This window comes from Pterocles gutturalis, unplaced genomic scaffold, assembly GCF_000699245.1.
Source record: "Pterocles gutturalis isolate BGI_N339 unplaced genomic scaffold, ASM69924v1 scaffold30014, whole genome shotgun sequence".
Lineage (NCBI taxonomy): Eukaryota > Metazoa > Chordata > Aves > Pterocliformes > Pteroclidae > Pterocles > Pterocles gutturalis.
This window is the reverse complement of record NW_010134233.1, coordinates 69,987-90,863: the sequence shown is the minus strand read 5'-3', so window position 1 is coordinate 90,863 and position 20,877 is coordinate 69,987. Positions and strand designations below refer to the sequence as shown.

The 20,877-nt window shown below is 42.9% G+C and overlaps 1 protein-coding gene across 1 annotated transcript in view; it reads left to right on the top strand.

Moving 5' to 3' along the window:
* Positions 1-8: 8 nt before the first annotated feature.
* The window catches only part of MKX (mohawk homeobox), a gene marked incomplete at its 5' end in the record, with an annotated part of 44,363 nt that continues 23,494 nt past the window's right edge, over positions 9-20,877 (top strand). The window contains 3 exons of the mRNA XM_010081527.1: positions 9-95; positions 6,820-6,973; positions 9,398-9,733. Coding sequence (XP_010079829.1) covers positions 9-95; positions 6,820-6,973; positions 9,398-9,733 — 577 coding nt within the window. The remainder of the gene's footprint in view (positions 96-6,819; positions 6,974-9,397; positions 9,734-20,877) is intronic.

The window sequence follows — 20,877 nt, the reverse complement described above, 5'->3', positions numbered from 1 at the left end:
TCAAGCAGTGGCTGTACAAGCACCGTGACAACCCCTACCCTACCAAGACCGAGAAGATCTTGCTGGCCCTCGGCTCCCAGATGACCCTGGTGCAGGTAAGGGACACCCCTATCCCCACCTCCGGCGGCTGCTCTGGGGCGTTTCATGGACGGGAGGGACAGGGAGAGCGTCAGCCAAAGCCCACCTTGTGAGCTGAGCACGGAGAGCACCGAGCATCCGGGGAGGCACCAGTGCAGCCAGCAAGGCCAGGAGTCCTGTGCTCATCGGTCCCTTCCCCGGGCTCCAGCTCCAGCAGGACTGTATCTCCCAAACGGCAATTCCCACATCTAGGCTATCCTGACCGGGGAAGCGCTAAAGGCAATCGGCAAAAGGTGTGTGCTTTCCTTCCTAGAAAAAGAGGCCCTCGTCCTTTAATCTCATTCATAAATACAGTGGAAATATTTGTGCTTAGTCTTTAAAAATATTCAGGTAAAAAAAAAATCAGTAATGGGAGGTTTCAGCATAGAACAGGAACTGTTGAGGAAGTTGTAGGGAGTTACACTTTTCCCTTTTGAAACTGGGCTAGAATGGAAACAGTTGTATTGTTCTGATAATAGTCATCACCTGTTGCACAGACGTTAGTGTTACCGTACACACTGTGTGCAGCGGCTCAGCATGCGGTGACTGTGCTTCACAGTGTTGCAGGAATTGTCATTATAGTTTAATTAGCCACGGGGAGTAATTGTTTCGCTGTCAGGTAAAACTCCGCTGAAATGACTGGCAGTGGTGTTGCAGAAAGAGGTATAACCTTGGCTGCGAATGTTTATAAATCTTACTTCTTTGTTCTCTTTGCCATCTGGCACTCTATTGAAACATGCAGTTAAATGCTATCGGTTGCCAAGTGATGCTATCTCGGTTCTGGATGCTGCAAAGATTTATGCATTGCGAATAATCTAATTTCCTTACTGGGAGCTACTACTGGGTGCATAAAATTAAACACTTGTGTATGCAGGATCGGGTCCTCAGCGCTCGGCCTAACACTTTATGTGTCACTTTGGCAAGGACATGAAAACATCAAAATAACATGAAGTATTAGAAAAAGAAGGTGGTAATTCAGCATTATTATTTTGAGTGCTCCTTCAAGAAAGCTAGTGCTATGAACTGCAATCCTAGTAACAGCAAAATGGGAAACTTTTACAGTTTAGTACCTCACTGTGAAATTATTGCACTAGAAAAAAACACTAGAGCTTTGACAAAAATAATATTAATGCCTCAGAAAATGCCAGTTATAACTGGAAGACATAGTTAAAACAACTTCTCTTGCTTTTGAAAAATATATGTGAAAGGTTTGCTGAGACTTCTAAAAAATACGGTTACATAAACACTATCCATTCAATGCCACAATTCAATAGGAGTAGTTTACTGGACTATGGTCTTTAGAATATTCCTGTATTTTTGCATGAGAGTTAAAACATACGTCCATTGGGAGACTTTCACATTAATGACGTCTTGAGGAGTTCTCCTGTTCTTTTATAAATGCCGTGGAATGAACAGACAAGGGAAGAATGATGGGTTTTTGCTGTATTCCTCTCGTGGTAGCTTTGATAAATCCTGATGGGGATATGCTGGGTTTGCCTCTGCAAAAGCATCAAGTGAGCCATGGCCACTACTCCACAGAGTTTTACAATCTATGTCAGGCTTAGAATAAAATTAAAAAGAACCGTGGAGGGCTACATTTATCTTTGCAAGACCCACATGACTCCAATGGATTTACACTGAAGCTGAATTTGACCAGCCTTATTTCTATGAACTGTAATACTTGAAAGAGCTGTGCAAACCAGGGCATCTATCTTCATTTACAGAAGAACACCATCAAAAAGAAACCCCAGATGTTTCTTCCATCATTTGGGTGCAATGCTCTTTTAATCCAGGAATACGATAGCATCTGTATGAGGGGTAAATACGTTTGTCTGGCACCAGCAGTAATTCCTCAGCCTGGAAGAACAAAACAACATACACCCCACATCTACTTTTCAGATGCCCAGAAAAAACAAGACTGTAATGCAGATCAAAATTCTTGTTCTCTGAGAGTGAGGGAGAAAGCGCTAGGCTGTGATCTCAGTCACACTTGATACATTTGAAATAGCTTCTCCAAAGGCTTCTGGTGAGTGGCGTAACCAAGAGCAGGCTCGGGACTGGGCTTTGTTATCTGTTGGAAGGCTTTACTTCTGTCCCAGGAGGGGCACTTTGTGAAAGCATCAAGCAGGGTCTCTTGGGATTGCTTTTTTAATCTGGTAACACCAGACATCATCGGAGAACGAGGAATCAGTGTATGTTTTTTCTGGGTCACACGCCCTTATGTTCGCTGACGTGTCTCATATTTCCTGCTCTTCTTCCACTTCTCGGTGCTGGCCTTGTGTTTGTTCTTGGTGGGGCTGTGCGCTTGCCCCCCAACTTTCCACTCCTGTTGTCTGCTGACAGCTATTACCTCTCCTCAGCATCCCTCCTGTGCTGATGCCTTGTCTTTGGAAGGCCTAGGGAAGACAAAAATTCCCTTGAAAATCCCTTTGTGTTTCCACCAAAAGGCTCTTTAGGGAATGAATGGTTGAGGTTCTTTGTTTTTCACCTGACTGCTGGCCTTGGAAAAGATCTCCAGCAGCTGCCTGGAAGATAAGATTGGTCACAGTAATATTGATAATATAGCTGTAACTCTTCTCCACATGCTTTACTTTAATCTAATGAACTTTATTCCCTTATGCACCATCTGTCCAAAGGAGCTTTTGCAGGACTGTGGCATATATAAAACCAACCCTTCTGTGAGACAAGGTGAACATCCAGCCCTGTTTTCTACTATTATTGTTAGGACAGTATCTGCATGTCAGGTCTTCCACAATTTCATTTTTATTAGTTTTGCTGTCACCCAGTTGTCTGATTTTAAATTAATCTGTTCTACCTCACTAACCCCCTGTTCCTGGGTGCAGTGGGATAGCAAGGGGCTGCTCCAGCTGCGTGTCCAACAGTACTGCAGAAGGAAAGTCAAACTCTTTCAAGGAGGTATGATTTCACAGGAATCAAAAATCTTCTCGTTTCTTAATAAGTAGTAGCAAAAACTGGGGCAATTTCTGGGCTGACTTATTCTTGAGCAGGCCAGCAAGGTCTTCTGGAGTGCTCAAGGCAAATGTTATTGCAGCCTTCAGTCCAACAGTTTGAAGTTTTCTACTTCCCCAACTGCCAAAGCAGGAAACCAAAAATGCAATATAGTTTGAAAAGCCATTTTATGTTTTACTCCAATTAGATTCCAATTCAGAATCCAATAATTTGTCCTATTAACATGCTATTAATATGCTACATTTTCACTTGTATTATTACCGCAGTGCTTGATTTATTTTATTTTAAATTTTGGTTTAGACATCCTTGTGAAATAAAAGAGAAAAATGACTGTATATTCCTTCCAGAAAGAAATATGAATGGCCGTATTGTCAAAGAGCATTTTTTTTGCAATACTAGGATTAATATATTAGTCATGTGCTGCTATGGATTTAATAGTATTCAGATTCATAAAGGCATACCTGGATTACTGGAGGAGAATCGCTTAATTTCTGTTCCCTTTCTGAAACTTTGGCCACTCTTAAGCAGTGAAGCAGAACAAATTACAATAACATTGAAGGGTCTCTTCAGAAGCAAAGCCAGAGGGTCAATATTTCATGATGCTGATATAAGTACCTGATGCTCTTTGGGAATGACTGAGCTTCTGTAAAATATGAATGCTGGAAAGCACATCTGTGATCGTTCTCCTTGGATTTTGTCTTTTTACTTCTTGAGGATCTGCATGATTGTTACTGTACAAGAACAGTGAGTTTCACCACTTAGTTCATTGGGAGGTTTCTGAGACAAAGATTCTCCCACCAGCCCGTATGTAAATCATTGTTTTGAGTTTTTTTATTATTTTTGGAGGTCACAATAGTGTAACATGGGGCCATCATAAAGGATGGCTGGCTTTTGGCATCTTAGGTTGTTTCTTTTTGTAATAGCTTAAAGTGTGGTGCCAACAGGCACTTGTAGAGAGTGGGACCTACAGCAGTACGCATGCAACTACTTAAAGACCACATGGATACAGAAAGTACCATTTGAGGCCAGTTGAAATTAGTGACAAAACTCGCTTTGGCTTAAAGGAGGCAGGAACAGCCTGTAATAACCCAGGCGGTGGCTGGAGTTTGGGTGAGCGTGCTGTCTTGGTGCAGCCTGCAGCCGTGCAGCCTCTTCCAGTCCATGCACCTGGAGATTGTCCAAGACTGAAGAATGGGAGAGATGTTGAAACTCGTGATGTCTTAGAGATCAGTATTTTCCAGCAACATCCAACAGTGCCCAAGAGCAGGAAAGCACCCAGAGATACCACACCATAGATCTAGCCTAAAAATCTCTTAAAGTGGATTTACCTAACTTTCCTTCAGCTTTAATGGACCTTGTTGTAATTGCATTTGGGGCAAGAGTTTATGGAGTGAGTTTGCTCCTTTGTGCTTTAGCAGAAAGCTTCTCTTGTAAATGCTGACTTCAAGTTCTTTCATAATGATTAAATACTACTATTTCCTCCTCTCGTAGCAGAAGACTTACAACATGACTCATCTTTTCATATTGATATGCAGAAAGCAAAGCGTTGGCATGGGAAGAGTGAGCCCAAAATAAACCAAGAGTACCATGCGAAAATCAGTCCTGCTAAATTTAATTGCTTTTATGGATGAGTCACCATACTACCCTAATACTACCCTATCTTTCTTTTCTGTACCATGGCACTTCACTGATGAAATATTTCAATACGTAATGAAATGGAGCATAGTGAAATCTTTCTCATGAGAGGTTGGAAAGCTGTCAGTTTTGTAAGATGTTGCAATAACGGCTATAATAATCAGTGTAACCCTGGATTGATCCATCTCTGTCATTACAGGCTTGATTTCAGAGTTATATTAAGTCGTGCAGCAGCCAGGTGACTGCTGCTTCAGCTGAGCAGTCTGGAGTGAGTTTGTTAATGGCATTAGAAAGTGGATGGATTCCAGCCCACCCTTTCTGGTTTACTGTAATGATTACTGTGTCAACATGATGAATATAAACAAGTAGCCTTGGAAGAGAATGAAAATTACTTACTCTTCTCTGCCAGCTACAGTTTTGGTCTTCTAACTTGTCATAGTAAACTACATGGTTTGTAAAGTTATGTGTTTGGCATCTGAGTGCTGATCCAGGGCTCACAGTTTTTTTGGTGGAACCCTGTTTCATGTAAATATGATTTTAAGTAAAATCAAAGTGATAGGCTTAAGGCACCACTTCTAAGTTCTGTTTGGGACTCTGAAATAAAGTTTTGTTTTTGCTTCAAGCAGATAGTGTTTATTTTTCTCATAATCACCCTAGAAGCAATTATCAATCCATAATAATTAGCCAGATACTTCTGTGTGATTTATACAGCCTTAGCTACAATAGACAGACGACAAAACCAGGGCCAAAATACAACGCTGAGGTCTACAGTTTAGCCCTCTAGTGGGTGGGGTATCATGTATTGATAAAATACGTGTTAACTTGCTTTGCAGGTTAACATGAATGGCAGGTTAACATGAATGGAATGGTGTGATTGTTCCCAGATCAGAATATGACTTCCTATGTGTGCACTTCCACAACATAAAGATGTGAGCGGGGCTATAGACTCTCCCGACATTCTTTACATTCTCCTCTGCAAATAATGCTGCTCTGCCTCCTTCTTGCAGAGGTCACGTCAAAGTACACTTATTCCAGCAAGTAGTAAATAGCATTTTTAACACTTGATTTATCATTAAACAAATATTGTTAGAGGGTAGGTAGCTTGCCTCTGCTCTTGCTCATAGTAAGGTTATGGTAAGGTCACTCTGTCAGTGTTTCCTGGTTTATGTATTATTAAGTTACAGTAGAATTAAGGCCAGTGTTTTCTCAGGTATGCGTTCATGCAAAGTCACTGGAAGTACACGCATCCCATTTGGTAGCTTGATTAGCACTGCTGGCACAGAAGACAATACTGTGCCCTTTTGGTCCTTTGGTACCTAAAGCACTGTGAAATCCTTGTGTTTGAGCCTGACTTTGTGGTGACCCTGTATGGTAGAAGGATACTAACGTGTATCCATTTTGCAATGTCAGCCTGTAGAAAATGCTCTGCAGCTGAGAAGGAAGACAAGCCAGTCTCTTACTTAGTGGTCCCTGCGTGAAGGATCTGCTGCTTCACTGCTTTTTAGGGTTTCCACAACAGGAGTTCATAAAAGCTGCTGCTCTGTAGAGCAAGTGGTTGATTTCATGCAGTGACTCAATGTTGCATTGTATAAGACCTTTCTGATACCCACCATCTGTCAGAATACTGACGAAGCAGGGAGAATTTGGGCTTTTATATAAACAATTTTAGAATGAGTTTTTCTGTTCAACAGCCTTATTGTAGCCTACATAAATGTCAGAGGCAAATTACTGAACATTAGCTACTAGCTTTAATTTAGGATGTTAGTAATATATCGATGTTTCGTATTGAAAGTTAAGGGCATTATCTTTTTTTTTTAAAAAAAGAAAGATTAAGATAAAATAAGTATTTTGGGCCACCTTAATTAAAACCTTTTCAATAATGAGGGTTTGATAATGCTTGGGAAGGGTGGGAAGCCTGAATCTCCCTTCTTGTCTGAGGTTCCTGCTCTGCTTGGTGACAGTTTCATGGACTCCTGTTCATGTTTCCCTTGTTTGCTCTTTTCTTAGGGCATACATACAACTCATTAAAACCCTCTGGGTTAGATTTGTTTATTTACATTGTTTTCAAGATAAACTAATACATTCATTTGTATGCAGGTATCAAACTGGTTTGCCAATGCAAGACGCCGCCTTAAGAATACTGTCAGGCAACCAGATCTTAGCTGGGCTTTACGAATAAAACTGTACAACAAATACGTTCAAGGAAATGCTGAACGACTCAGTGTGAGCAGCGATGACTCATGCTCTGAAGGTTTGTTGGTGCTCTTTTTATCAATTTTAAACCAATTAAAATATATCTAGAAGCTATCAGACATCCTAAGTGAGCTCTGATTTCTCACAAAACGCCCTCCGTGGATCCGCCTTTACTTTTTGTGAATTAGGCACCATTTTTGGCTCCCAACTACTGTGGAGCCTCTCAAAGCAGGATTGTGTAGGTTAATTGGGGTGACAGTCTGGCTGCATGTTATTTGCCTGTTTCGTATAGCATTGTTACTAGAAAGAGAATTGTTAGTTTGTTAGATTCTACAAGCCTATTCCTTTAATCTGCATTAAAGTAAAAAAAAAATTGTTACATTTGTTGGTTTAAGGAAATTAGAAGTTGCTTGACTGTTACTTTCCTTGATGGAAGGGCTATAGCAATATCACATAATTAACAAGAGATTCTAATTAACAAGAGAATCTGGTTAACTTCAGTGGGGCTTGTTATATGGTAAACTGAATATTATTGTTATTTATTTTATGTGTTTTACCAACAAATGTTTTCCTTGAAAGGTGCACTGAAATTCTCTTTCTTATCCAAATTAACAAATGCAGGAATTAGCACCCTATATTTTTTGAGAGAACATTTCTATTAATTATGTTTGTGGGTACTTTTTTTTAGTTGGTTGTGACATGGAGATAGATTGACAGGAACAAATGCTGCAGAACATTGTCAGAAATGTGTATGTGAATTTTTAGAAGAATATGTTTCAATTTGTACTCAGTTTCCATTCCCTTTGTTCTGATTTCGGTTTGTACTCACATTTCATTGGTTTGCACGTCCCTTTAACACATCAGTTGCAGGACAATTAGAAGAATATAGCTCAAACAAATATGCTTAAGTATGTGTCATGGTTTAGAAAGGCCAGAGGGACAGTCCTTTGTTAAACACCTGGTGGGCTGAGGCAGGGACAGGGAGGGTTTCACCCACCACTTAGGGTCATGGGCAAGAAACTCACAAGACTTGGGAAGAACAAAAAAAACCAACTGAATTTATTAACTATTTAGAACAAGAAGCAGGATACTAAGAGAGAGAGAAACTACACCTTAAAAAGACACTTCTCCCCCACCCCTCCCTTCTTCCCAAAGCCCAAAGTCTTTGTTCTGTACCTTCTCTCCCCCACCCACCCCCGGTGGCACAGGGGGGTAGGGAATGGAGGGTGCAGTCAGTCCACCGCTCCTTCCTCCTCAGGGGAGGGCTCCTCACAGTCTTTCCTGGCTCCAGCGTGGGGTCCCTTCTCACGGGAGAGTCCTTCTCAAATCCTGCTCCGGCGTGAGCCCTTTTCCACACAGGACCACAGTCCTCTGATGACTGCCCGGGTCTGGCGTGGGCTTCTCCATAATTCCTACGTGGGGTCCTCCACGGCTGCATCTTCTCATGGGCTGCACCAAGGGACAAACCGGGCATCGCCACGAATCTTCACCACGCTGCAGAGGAAATTCCGGGTGCGCTTCTCTCCTTCTTGCTTCCTTTCTCTGACCGGAGTGTTGTGTGGTCCTTCCTCTCCAAGTCCCGCTTCTCTCTCCGCCGCAGGTCTTCATCGGCTCCCAAGGAAACTGACTCTCGGGCGAGCCATGGCAGAGGCTTGGTCTATGGCAGGTCGGCTCACAGAAGCTGAGCAGGTGGCTGGACGGCCAGACAGGCCTGCCCGAGCCAGGCCCTGCCCAGGGCCATGCCAACCCCATTGTTCCGTGCCCCCTCTTCAGTATGTCATTCGCAGAGGCACCGATTGGCTCAGCCCTGGCCTGGGGTGGGTCCAGCCTGAAGCTGGGGAAACTTCCAGCAGTTTCTTACAGGGGCTAGATCGGTGGTACTCCTTTCCCCACTCCCCCTCCCGGTTACCAAACCCTTGGAGCTGGGGGGTGGGGGTGAACCCTCAGCAGTCACTTACAGGAGCCACCACTGCAGCCCCTCCCTTGCTGCCAGCAGAGCTGGAGTCCAGGAAAACCTTTTGCAGCTACTTATAGGAGCCATTGCTGTGGCTGCTGCTACCAGACAAAACACCCCACACAAAACCACAACAGTATGTCATAGTACTCAGGAGAAACAAATTTCAAGTTATGATAGTAAGAATTCAGCTTATTCACCCAGATTTTGAAATGTTTATCATTGATTTAGGGAACTTCTCTTTTTTTTTTTTTTCTACCTGCCTTCTGTTGCTCATGAACAAATTAGATACAGACGCTGTTTTCTACAGTTAATTAATTTGGAAGAGCTGGGACATCTGAGAACCTTGAGAACTACTGTGAGCAATGTGTGAACAGAAGAAAATGAAAATCATTGTCTAATGCTGAAGTCTAAAATTATTTGTCTAGGTTTAGTTCTATTTATAGCAATTTAAAACATGTAGAGAAGGCATCTTGTTAAATATTAGGTATGCGATGCAATACTGTATCTTTCTTCCTTTGTTTTCAGATGGAGAAAATCCTCCAAGAAACCATATGAATGAAGGAGGATATAACAAACCAGTTCATCACACTGTGATTAAAACTGAAAGTTCAGTGATAAAAACAGGAGTGAGACCAGAAACAAGTGCCAGTGAGGATTACGTGTCACCCCCCAAATACAAAAGCAGCTTATTGAATCGTTACCTAAATGACTCATTGAGACATGTCATGGCTACTAATGCAGCTATGATGGAAAAAACAAGGCAAAGGAATCACTCTGGTTCATTTAGTTCCAATGAATTTGAGGAGGAATTGGTGTCTCCATCATCATCAGAGACAGAAGGCAATTTTGTCTACCGGACAGGTAAGGGATTCTTTCTGTGTCACTTCTAATACAGCTGGCTTTGGTGGATGGTGTCACCTGGAATGAGTGTCACCTGATTGTAGCTTTTATGAGAGTAGATCACTCCTGTCCATCCTCTCACATGAGTGTGGATAACTCGTGACCACCCTCTCGTTCACTGGAGCAGTTCTACCTGCAGTACTGAGGTTAAATGCTGTTTTTGAGTGCTAATGAAGCTGGTTTGCTTTTTGAAGGGAGCTATGGGGCTGGTTTTTGAAGTGACACAGGCCATTTTTGTCAGCACTAAGACGAGCCTAAAGAAAGAGAAAACTCTTGAGCATTCTGTTACAATAAGGGGGGACTAGAGGAGGACTAAAGTACTTCATGGCCCCAGCTGGGAGGAAGAGGAGAGCTTTGAAATGTCAATGTAGCTGTTTGTGGTACTTATATGAGCCATATGGCCCCAGATGCACCTTCCCCTGTTGTACAGCATCTTTCCTGTCCTCAGAGTGCCTTCTCCAGTGCATGGCTCTTTGGTGTCCATGCATCTCTCAGGAACACAGGGATTAGTTTAGACCAAATTCTGCATCATGCTCCAGACACAGTGCACTGAGCTAAGGGGCCACAGACTTGGCCACTAAATATCTTTTCTTAGTGTTTTTTTGAAGGGTTACACAAAATTTATTATTTTAATCTTATCAATAAAAACATAAAAGTATTATTTATATCATCCGTTGTGTTACCAGTCAGAGGAGGGCACATGGGACTGCCTGGTTCATGCCAGTAAATTGCTGTAAATCAGGACAAGGTCAGGACTTGCTCGGGTCCTTGGGGGGCAGGGAATGCTGGAAGGCTCCTGTTGGGAAGCTTGTTCTATATTTTTTTGGGGACATAAGGCAAAGGCTGTTCCCCTGTCTTTGACAAAAATGAAGTTTTGAATCCCAAGCTCTGGAGGTCTCTGCCAGCATCTCAGCATTTCCACCCATCGCAGCAGCCCTTTGCATTGTCCCAAGGCCTTTCTTGGGGGGTTATTCTGCCAGGGACCACCCTGGGGGCAGCATCTCTTTTGGGATGGAAGAATATTGATGAAAAGTACTGGAGGGCTTTGCACTGAAGTTAATATAGATTTAGATGTTGTACCTGGTTTCCCTTGGTTTCCCTTGGCTTCCCTGGCAGGCAGGTTCAGGTGCCCCTCAGCTTTGCAACCTCTCAAGTTTGCAGCCTTTGCCCTCTTTCCTGGCACATTTCATATGATTTTGTTGTTGGTGGTGGTTTTTTGTTTTTTTGTCCCTATGGTGGGTCCAAGAGAATTTAGGGCTGAATGCTGCGGTGGGGTAGGAGGACATTGGTGTGTGAGTTGTCAGGGGATGAATTTGTCAGGGGATGACCAAGGGGAGAGTGGGGGCCCTGTAGAGAAATAGGATATAGTGGGGAGCAAGAATACTGCATGCGTGATGAGTAAGTTTCAAAACTAACTCTCTCTGTTCATTTAGCATGTTTTTTTTTTTTTTTTTTTTTGCAAAATACCAAATGCATTTGGTCCACATTATGGGCATATTTTCTGCCAAGTTTTATTTTTAAGTGAAAAGTTACTCAAGAACAGATGCAGCAGCTCAGATATGTAAACTTCTGTTTTTTCTGTACTTTTATACCATAACTTAAAAATGGACGCAGTGACTTTTTAAAAATTGTAATGAATTTGCTACTGGATTAAGTCCTTGCCAAGTTTCAAGCCACACTGAAAAATATAGTCTTTAATGAGAAGGCTGGGACAGGCACACTGTAACTGTGTGAGTTCACAGGCTGGGCTACAATGACTAAAAAACAGTATATTTGTCCTTAAAGTTCATAACTGACATTCCTGGAACAGCTCTTGAGATCGTATTTAAGTCAGTTCTTAAATATCTTTGTTACCGTTTTGATGTGCTATGGCCTTTGACAAGAACACACCAGCACCTCTCACGACATAGTTTTATTCTTTTTACACTTCCAAAGGAGACAAGCAGTAGCTTGCTGAGAGAAATAAAAAGATCATGTGCACGCACTATATTTTTTGGTATATCTTTCCTATATATGTGTGCACATTCAGGAAATAATAGGTACACATAGGCTTTTTTCAGTTACAAGATTACAGTCCTATTAATGATTTTCTGATGATGTTATGCAGGAACTGAGACCTTCACGAACAGAGCAGATATTTTCAAGTTAACATCCATTAATGAAATCTATTTACAAATAGATGCAGTTATCCAAATGATTGTTACATAGGAAGAGATAAGTAAGGACAATTTATTTTTTTATCTCTTTTCTCTGTAATTTGAATACCTGGGATGGCAGTTGTCAGTGCAGTAGTGTAGAAGACCTGTATCTATGTTCTCAAAAATAGCCGCAATCCATTTTGGTTAAGCAAAATAACAGAGTATGGCTGACTGTACCACTCATACCTTCCTGAAATGAGCAAGTGTATTTGTGAGATATCACCACTTATAAGAAGCTCCCCATTGCAGTTTTTTAAGTGAAACAGCTAATTTTTAACAAAAAGGGGTTGAAGCAGAATTGTGAAGTCCCTACTGGATGTTTTAGTTTATGAAGACATTTTGAATAGTATTTTGTAAAGCACAGAGTGAAAACTGATTGACATTTCATTTTTGCGAAAGCTTTGGCAAGGTTGCAGTGCTCCTAAGAACAGGCAGTCATTGGTGTTGAAGCAAATTCTTTATTGTGCTTCCCTGGAAAAGCAACTTTTTGTAGCAGATCGTGAGTAGAAAGTTTACTCACCACGTCTGGTTCATGTTAGGGGCTGGACTCTGATTTTAGGTGCATGAGCGTGTCCGGAGTGACTTTGCTGCCCAGTGCCCAGGGTCAGCATGGCCATGTGCATCTCAACAGCCGGCGCCAAATTAACAGGGTACAAGCGCAGTGTCCAATGACAAAACCAAGAAATTGCAGTTTAAAGTTTATAAGGAAAACAGGTTGTAGAGTTTCCCATTTCAGTCATTAACATGCTTATAAACACGGGACCATATGCTGCTCTAGATTCATGCAACTGGGAAATCACGTGTAGAGATCAAGGACAGGCTGTGTAAGTGACTGTCAGGAGAGCAGCCTGGCTTTATACCTCTGCAGGATTATTGCGAGCTTGTGGGGAGCAGCTTTAGTGCTGGGGCGGAAGCAGCGAACCCTGAGCCGGGCCCGTCACAGATGCGGTGCCCACGCTTCTCAGTCCTGCTCCAGCTGCACGGGGAGCCGGGAGCTGCCGCGGGAGGCAGCGCGGGCAGCCAGCGCGGGGAGGACGGAGCAGCCGGGAAAGAGCAGAGCCGTACTTGGATATGTCACATATGTAAGTGTTTCTATCGTAAGCTGACGTGCTTATGTATATAATGTGACATACGCGAGTGTGTTCACTTAAGGCAGAAAATTTCAGTTCAGATGAATCCTGGTACAGGTGTAATATATAAGTATATATAATTGGTCAAATAGTGTCTTAAACTGACCACTGAAAGGCTATGTTCAGTGTTTTTGTTTAGTTAAAAATCCATGTTGAAGAACAAGTTTTCATTAACTCCTTGGCATGCTGTCAGTCACAGCAGGTTCGCTGTGTGACAGGAATAACTGAAACCAGACTCGCCTATCTGTATTTGTTGTACAAACACACGCAGAAACAAGAGTCTGACTGCAACAAGCACTTCAGAAATCTGTAAGAAAAAGATCTAATGATGGTTATAGTGAGGCTGGATGTGAATCTAAAGTGGCAACGTCAGTCTTTGGTTTACGGGTTACTAAAATGCTGACTTCTTCTGTAATCACGCCACACTGCTCTGCAAGTACCCTGTCGTCAGTCACCGGCGGGAACAAAGTCTTCTGCATCATTACAGCACAAGGAAATGAAAAATCCCAACTTTCTGGGACAGCAGTGTCTGGTGAGCTGCGTTTGGTGAAGGAAAGCAAAAATGAAAACAAGAGAAAAAATGGCAGGACAGGGAGTTTACTAACTTTTTTCTGTAGGCAGATTTTCATTGATTTCACTTTATATGTTGCTTAGCACAGCAGAAAAGCCAGAACAAATAAAAATACTGAGGAAACTAAAGACTGCAGGCCTGGAAAGGAGGGTAACTTTAAAATTCTTGAATGACTGTTTTTGAAGATGTTTGATCTCTATTTTTAGACATTTATGCTCAGGGGTGTGTTTGGTTTCTGATGTTTTCATTACTGCTGCCTTTTTTCTTTCCTCTCACCTTCCCTTCTTTCTTTCATTTGAATGCTGCAAAGTTTGTGATTTATAAAGCATGATCGTGTGTTGTTTATTGCAGCACACTGAGCACTTCTGACGAGACCCTCGTCACGCTGCAGGATCAGGCCCACATTCACACAGAGCCTTTAAATGTAAGGGTATAGCTGTGCACCTAAGTACTACGGAGAGACACACGCAAAGTGCAGAACAGTGCTGTGATTTTGTGTGGTCCTTGCCAACTTTTCCTCGCAATTTAACATTTTTAGAAATTAACATGTAATTTTAAAATGAGCTATAAAATTTAAAAGCGTAATGCGAACACAATGGAACCTGTTTTCAGAAACGACTCGAGGGACCCGCAAAAAATCGCTAGTACTAGTGACTTTTGCAAGTTTGATCTAAACGGTGCTGGAGACCTTGGGGATACTTTAAAATAAATGGTAACCTGGGAGAGCTGAAGGAGGTCCTTGTTGCAGATCCTAATGTCATCCAGAAGTGAAATGGAAAAGGGGAATGTCAACTACAGTATAAAATGCACACAGCAGCATAACTGCAATTTGAACGTTACATAGTTAAGATCATATTTCTGCAGGAATTTTGTTATTACATGACCTGATTAATCGACACTGTGAAATAGCATGGAATTGAGAATTGAGGAGAGGATTGCGTTTAATTTGCTGTTCTGTTGTTTTTTCTGAAGAAAGATTAAAAGGAAACGGCTTTACTACGGGGACAGTGTCAGGTTTAATATACCAGATGTGATAGCCCAAACTTGAGAATTTTAAAGATCCTGCCTTCTCCCCTAGTTAAGTTGGTTGTTCACTTTTTGCATTTCTTTCAGTTTGAACAGCAAAAATCAAACAAGCTCTTTTTTAATTCCCGTAGTTTCTCGGTTTCTTGGTGTTTGAGCTGTAAGGGGAATGGGTCACAATTATTTCCACATGACCGTGGAAAACAATGCTTCATCAAAACGGAGGGGTTTTTTTTGTGGAAAGGTAGCAATTTCAACCTCTCTCTGGTGAGGGGACGGAGGAAGAAAGCACTGGGTGGGCTGGGAGCATCGATGGCGCCAGGGACAGAGCACCCTCCCAAAAGCCGGGACACCCAGGGGCTGCCAGTGGGCAGGGGGGAGCTTTGCCTGGAGCCAGCATCTCTGGGAGGGGAAGCAGCCGGTGCTCCTGGCAGTTAGCTTTTCTGAGCCGATTCTCTCCACTCCCTGCTTTTAATGGTCAGTTTAGTGGGAAAAGAGTACTTGTTTTCTCACAGGTGCTGGGTGCAAACACTGTGCATCCTTTTTTTTTATCTGTTTGTTTTCAGATGCAAATAGATATGAATATTTTGGGCTCCTTTTTAGAAAAAAAATCAAAATATTAAAGATTCTGGAGACTGGGCTATGTGCAGGTCAGATGTGCTTCTAATAGCAGCGTGTTTGTGGATACAATTAGGGTGCAATTGCTGCGGAGACCCCATGGAGCAGAGGAGGTGCGTGTGCACCTTTGCTGCTAGTTTGCTTCTGTTGATGTCGTGGCAAATTTTCCATGTACTTCAGTAAAAACTAGCTCGAACCAGTTGTTCGGCCACAGAGGATTTTCTTTAAGTCAGCTTGCTTCAGAGCAGCATGTCTCCCAACTCCTGACAGCTTTATCATCGCAGAGAATGAGATGTTCTTGTGTGAATGATTTGAAATGGAAAAGATTACAACATCTGACCAAAAAATCAGAGAGACCAAAAAGATCAGGGGATCAGCCATGTTTCCATGGCCACAGGCTGCTGCTGCCTGTGCCGATACAGCAGCCCGCCTGTGTTTCTCCGAGACCATTAAAATTTCCCCAGTGCAAATATTCACAGCAGCGGCCAAAAAAGCAGCAGACCCCTGCGCTTGCCCAAGACCTCTCTCAGACACAGCAGGAAAAATGTATGGTGCTGTCACTGATCGCTAACAACTATATATTTTAATACTTCTCTTCAGAGCTAGCCAATGCTCCAGGCATCAGCGAGGGCTGTTCCCTGGCAAGCCTCAGGCCTCGTTCATTTAGTGAAGGTGTGTGTTCAAAGAGAAAGAAATATTTATCCCCATTTTCCCATTGTTCAAAGCGTCTTCAGAATTATGCTTGGTCTTAAAACCTGGGGCCAGCCCAAATGTGAATGTTTCAGGAAATTATGTGCATGGAAAAGCCCATGATCATAAATCAGACTGTTTTCCACTTTTAGCTGTAGACTGCATGGCTAGTAATGAATATAATAGGGAAATTAGTAAGAAAATTAGCAGTTAATTTAAGGAGTATTTAAAGAGTGTGTGAAACTACAGCTGGGGAAAACTGATTTAGTGAAATGGATGGGATTCTTTCCTCCCTTCCACTGCCCGAGCAGGATTTTCCCCAGCAGCCAAATCTCTGTGCAGATCTCCTACATCAGAAACATCGAGCCTCCACACTGCCTCACAGCATGTGAGCTCACGTGCCTTTTGTACTGATCCAGGGGATCCTCAGCCGTGCAAACGCTGGCCAGCTGCAGCCACTGCCCCTGCAAGCCGTTGCATGTGTTGCAAAAAGGAATCACTGCTCAAACAAGGGGGGCAGAGGGGAGTCTGGGGGGAGATAATGAGATGAGGTAACAGGGAAATGCACTGGCTGGACAGCGGAGTGGCAGAAAGCCCTGGGCACTGCAGCGCTGGTGCGGCAGCCAGGGGCAGAGCAGAGCAGCCTTGGGCAGGACCCCGGGTGTGCATCCCGTGGGTTGTCCCGGTAGCCTGACTGCCCTGTGCTGTATTGACACGCACACAGAGGGACCCTGTCACTGTGGCTTTCCCTGGATAACACTCTGGGGCCATGAGGGAGGGCAGGTCTGCTCTTTCCCCTACCTGGGAAACCAGCTGTTTGTGCCAAAGAGGGGACGTAGGCCAATGAACGTGAAAAATATGACACAGTTTTAAACAAGAGAGAAAAAGAGGAAAAAATCACAAGAGTGCTTGCAAAGACAGAAGCACAGAAATGTGTGCTGTCTCCCCATCGGGTCTGACTTTGAAATCACACCTAACTTTATGTGTCACTGATTGGAAAGTGCTTTTGAGTGCAAAGCCGTGGCTGGAGGCAGATCATCCCGGTGCTGAGCTGCAAGCACAACTCGCACAGGCTCCGGCATGGAAATGTGCCCGTTCTGCTCCTCAGGGCTCATGTGGTTCTCCAGCTGGCACCTGCATTGAGAAGAAAGAGGAATTACAGGGACAAAGCCCTTCCTTTTTGCCCAGTGAATTACTTTTACATGCAAAATCTATTATCTCCTTCACAAGTAACCACTGTCTTCCGTGACACTTAGGAACACACCAGTCTATGTGCAGTGCGGCAAAGTGTGCCCGGGGGGGACGGAGTGGAGGGAAGTCAGGTGCAGGCAGGATGGGTAGTAGCAGGGGGGGATGAGGGCTGGACTTCTCACATTCTGGGGCAGTAAATTTAAAAGAATGTCAAGCCTATAAAAGTTTCACTTCTTTCTGGAAAAACATCTGAACTGAAACTTCATACCTGGCGTGGGGTTGCTGCGTGTCTCAGCCTCCTTCCGCTGCTGGGGAGAAATAACGTGACTTTGGGTAACATCCTGGTAGATTCTGCTTGTAGCACGGACTGTCCCCGTGCAGTGTTGCAGTGCTGCTGTTCATGTTGCTGTAGTTAGGGCTGTATCTGTGTTTCCATTAGAACCCTTTTAATCCACAAATTTATGACCCAGCTGTAAAAATTCAATCCAGACTGAAACTTGGCATGGGCAGTGTTCATTCTCCCATCTGTGGAAGGGATTTAAGCAGGTACATCCCAGTAATAACCATCTGAGTTAGGCTTGTAAATTTGGAGCACGATGACTGCTGAATAAAAGTGTGAGCTTCTCAGTAGTCCCGGAGTTTGAAATATTTCATGCTCATGGTGAGACTAGTAGAAAGCAGCTTGTTTGTATTCAGTCATGTAGCTGTAAATAAAGAAAATGTTTTGGGTTTTTTTTCTGCATTTGCTTATATGCACAAGCACGTGCATTTTCCTTACTATGTCAATATTTTGGTGTGGGTGGCAAACACTTGAAACTCTGCAGGGTCTTGCTCCAAAGCAGAGTATGATCACTCCCATTCACACTGGTGCAAACAGTAGAATTTATCTATTGATTGTAATGGAAAAAATAGTGAACTAAAAAGAACAGATTGTTTTATTTTGGGTGGGATCTTTGATTGGATTCTTCCTAAAATATTTTCAAAACTGATTCAGTATTGAACTGCAAAATTAGTTTGTTCACCATCACTTCCTCCCATTTTCTTTTCTAAAAAGCTACACTGAATGTGCCTGACCAGATAGACAAGTAATCTTATCTGATCCAGCAAATCCTATTTCCTTTTGCACGTTTGTGGTTTTTGAAAGTCATTCTGTAATTTAAAAAAACTCTTTTATGTGTTTAACTGAATTTTTTTAGGTCATTTGTCCATAATGTGAATACCAGAAACATAATGATGAAAGCAGTTTAGTGAGACCAGACTTCTGATATTCCATGTGTATTCACAGAGAAGCTTTTGGGAGGGTTTTGGCACAATTTGAGAAGTGGATTGAAGGAATCTCTACATGGGCTAATGTTAGGCTGCAGATGAGTTTATACCCAGTATTCAGAAGATGTGGGGAACCTGTGGGTATTGTTTGTGTATGAGAGTTTTGCCATCTTGATGCAGGAAGGGGAGTGCTCGTAAGAACACCTGTTCCGGAAAAACACCATCTTCATCAGTAATTTTCAATTTCTAATTATCCAAAACTGGAAAAGCAGAGTTGGATTCAGTTCTATTAAATCCACTCCAAAATTAAAAATTTGGGTCTGAGATACAAGGGGTAGATTTGGAAATTATCAGTGATTACTAAAGACCATTTGAGATCTTCTATGCTTTATGACATTAAGTTGGCATCAGATAGCCACTTTAGATCTGTTAAAGGAGAAATATGTCCTAACAGTCAAAGCATGCAGAAGGCTTGTGTAATGTAAGTGAGTTTTATGTGAACTACAAAAAAAAGGAGCAGGAGTTAAAAGCGGGAAAGTAAGCTGGAGTAGTAAACTGCATTGAAGAAAATCTGGAAAAAGTAAAAACAATTCAAACAGAAAGAGATCAGATAAACAGCTAGAGCTGGAACAGCTGAAAAGAAACACAAAAAAATAGGTAAAGTGAAACTCCAACAAGCCATGAAATCTGTTTTCCTTAATTTTTCACAGTGGCCTTGAAACCTGATGTTGGAGACTCTATCTGTGTTCTTTCACTATGGCCAGAAGTTGAGGTTATGATGACCAGATCATTTGGTATGGCACTGACATTTCAAGTTAAAAGGGATTGCCAAGACTCTCAGTTATGACACTAAAATATACCGCTATTTCTAGGGCCAATTTTCAGTCCCTCCCTCAAGCCTCCACATTGATTTAGGCAACAGATGCATGAAAAGCAAAGCAACATTCAAAATAATCCCTTAGCTGAAGCTGGGGAAACGCTGGCTAGTGGGCTGTAGCCAAAATTCCTTAAATGTTACAATGTTTTACATTTCTAAATGTAAAATCTGTCTTTCCAATGTGAGGTACCAGCCAAATGTCTTAGTTACGGTATCTCAGAGTGAAAACTGGCATATGGCCTCATGGTCATTTGTGGGTACTGACAGATTTACACCATCGAAGATCAAGTTAAATGTTGTCGGTTTCTCCATCTCCCCTTTACTTTGTCAGACTTTTTTTCTCTCAGTTACTATTTGTCAACTTAAATCCAGTTGCTGGAAAAATGAAGGCTCTTCATAACCTGGCTCTTCAGGAGCGAATTGCCTCAAATTCTTTCTGCTAGCCAAGGTATTTTGTAATGCATTGCAAAACAGCAGCAGGACTGCTCTCCTTGCACTGGATGTACTTTGTGGGCTAGACACTGTGGGCAGTTTTAATGAGATCGTGTTGTGCTGGAGAATTTGTCTCAGCCATTGACTTCAGGGAGACTTTGATCCCAGATCCTTGCTCTTCTAATTGCTCTTTCCACCCCAAGAAGCAGGGTCTGGCTTTGCCCCAGTGTGGGCTGAGCCATGGGGAGCCCGGGCCGGCAGCTGCTCTGGGAACGGGTCCTGGAGCTGGTGTGCAACTTAAACAGTCTGCTTCTGACTATTTACGGCAGCTTTGCACAGGAGGGGTGGTGGATTGCCCGCTACATGGACACACTAAAATTCATTGTCCTGCTTTTCTCCCTGTTGTGTTGTTTAGCTGGTGTAGCTGCTGGTTACTGTGTCACTAATTGGTTTCCCCGGGATCATCTTCAAATAGGAACTTCCTCCAGCAGGCAACAGCCTTTGTTCCTTTATCGGGGAAAGCTCTGGGTGGCCGTAGCACAGTCTGTGCTGGCAATGAAAGAGGGTCAGTTGTGGGAGCACGGGTTCTGAGTGAAGCCTGAGGCCCTTCCCTGTCCGTGATACCAGAATTGGAGTTGTGGTGGGATTCCTAATTATTGAATCTCAGTAGTACTGGATGTTTAGAGACACTTTTTGAAGTGGTGAGAGCCCAAAAAAGCTGTCCTGCTTTGGCCAGCTCCACAAACTGTAGTGGTGGTTGTAAACCATACAATCTTTCCTATATATCCACGCACACACACATACATGTATTTCCCCAGTGGTCTATTACAGTGATGATTTCTGTCGAATTCAGGCCTGCTGCCTTGCCGTTTTGCTGTGCTTACTCCTTCAGCTCGGAGCTCTGCAGGAGTTCACCATGGCAGTGAACTTTGCAAAAAGAGGTGAAAAGGGGCTCCCAACTATATACTCCACAAATCATGAGAAATCTCCCTTTGAAATCCCATACCTCACAGAAGTGCGTACTCCAGCTTGCCCAGCAAAGCCCAAAATCCTCTTCACGGAGATGTGCAGAGAAGATGAGGCTGACCTGCAGGTATTGATCCCAGTGA